Source organism: Echinops telfairi, unplaced genomic scaffold (genome assembly GCF_000313985.2).
Source record: "Echinops telfairi isolate 266 unplaced genomic scaffold, ASM31398v2 ScPeMD7_7459;HRSCAF=8497, whole genome shotgun sequence".
NCBI lineage: Eukaryota > Metazoa > Chordata > Mammalia > Afrosoricida > Tenrecidae > Echinops > Echinops telfairi.
Genome location: NW_022111359.1, coordinates 4,875,842 through 4,877,665, shown reverse-complemented (window position 1 = coordinate 4,877,665; position 1,824 = coordinate 4,875,842). Strand labels below are relative to the sequence as shown.

General features: G+C 52.0%; 1 protein-coding gene across 1 annotated transcript in view; it reads right to left on the bottom strand.

The window, feature by feature from the left end:
• The window catches only part of SHD (Src homology 2 domain containing transforming protein D), an 11,846-nt gene that overhangs the window by 7,165 nt on the left and 2,857 nt on the right, over nt 1-1,824 (bottom strand). The window contains exon 2 of the mRNA XM_013007654.2: nt 1,561-1,752. Coding sequence (XP_012863108.1) covers nt 1,561-1,752 — 192 coding nt within the window. The remainder of the gene's footprint in view (nt 1-1,560; nt 1,753-1,824) is intronic.

The following is a 1,824-nucleotide window of genomic DNA, read 5'->3' as shown; positions in this document are numbered from 1 at the left end:
AAAGTAGCTTACTTCAGATAGATGGGTTAACATTTAACATCTCACCATTTGCTTTCCTTTCGGGCCCATCTTTTAACTACTTTTTATTGTTTTCTACTTTCTTTGGGATTGTTCTTCCTGTCTGTGTTTTATTTGGTGGTGGTGGCTGTTTATGGTATGATTAAAGACATATATGTGTATATATATATATATGTATATATATATATGTATATATATCAATCATATATATAATGAAATCCTGGATAGGTAAACCTACAGAGACAGTAACTAGATAAATCATTTCTTGAGGTTATGGTTGGGGAGGATGGGAGGAAATAGGGAGCTAATAGTCATGGATACAAGAATTAAAAAGTGGGGGAAAGAAAAAAGAAGAGGCTGGAGGGTGGTGTAAGAGAGCAAGATTGGCACAAACAGCAACCTATAAAGGGGTGTGGCCGTCCACGAATCACGTGGCACGGGAGTGGTGGGACCATGTCCTTGAGCGACAAGTCAGACATCAGGGACGAGGCTAGCGGGAATGTGTCCTTCTGCCTCTGCTCTGGCCAAATAACAGAGCTAGAAATCCGCCCCTGCTGCAGACAGAGACACTGAGTCCCTGAGCCCCTGGGACAAAGGCATTCCAGGATCCAGGCATTTTATTTCTTAGAGCTCACTGCGGTATCGCTTCTTTTCAAGAAAGAGAAAACAGAGGGCCCTCGATGGACCCAAGCTCATCTAGCTGATCTGGGAGCTACCGTGAGTTCGACAAAGACTTGCTCTCCGTCCGTGCGGATCCCAAAAACCCCCACTTTACAGATATGAACACTGACAGTGGGAGATCAAGTGGCCCAGCACATCAGTGTCCCCATCTCAGGTCTAGTCTGATCCCAAATACGCATTGTGCTCCTGACCCCATGTCGGGCAGGAGAGGGTGTTCCATTCCACGCTAAAAGGCATTTCACAAAACTCAAATCCTGCGAGAGACCAGGCTTCCTGGTCAGATAGAAACCGGTGGGAGCCTCAAGCCAACGGCCTCAGTCACCCTTCAGACCTGAACCGCACCCGGTGGAGCCCTTGGCTCAATTCACAGCCGAGCCACGTACGGGCCTCTAAGGGGGGCTATCACACTGGGGAGGTACGTGCTCCCCAGAATCTTCCCTCATTTGAGGTCGAAAGGGCGACATTGGCTCAGGCCCAGGCCCAGGAGGGTTGTTAGGAAAGCCCGGGGAATGGACAGAGGAAGCCCAGGGAGGAAGTGGGAGGGGGGACGGTACAGCGTGGGGAGGGCCGCCGAGGAGTTGACGCACAACGCGTCTGAAACTGCTGACCGAAAATGACTCTGCTCTGTCAAGCGTGCCCCCCACCCGCACCCCCTCACCACAAAACATTATTAAAAAAGAGAAAGAAAGGCAATGTTCAGAAACCGAAAATAAAGAACTAAAAGGCGTCTTGGTTCCCAGCGCAGCTTCTCTTGGGAAGAGGAAGGTAGGACCGCGGAATCAGCCAGTCACATTCTAGTGAGAATTAGACAACCATCCGGTGCCACCTGGGACGTTGGGCGGGGCCGGCTGGGCGAAGTACCTGCAAAGGCCCTGGAGATGTGCTCCTTTTTCCACTCCCAGGGCTGGTCGTACTCCTCGGCCGGACGCTCATCCTCCTGGGGCAGGCGGCTCTGCAGAGGCTTCTGCCCCCCGGAAAGGGGTTCCTCCCCTGCCTCTTGGTCCTGTTCCTCATAGGGGGTATCATACAGCTGCACTACCCTGCCGGGCAGCTCTGTGGAGCCCAGGACACCGGTCAGCTCCCACGTCACTCTGGGACCCATCACCTCCCTCTAGCCCAGTGGGT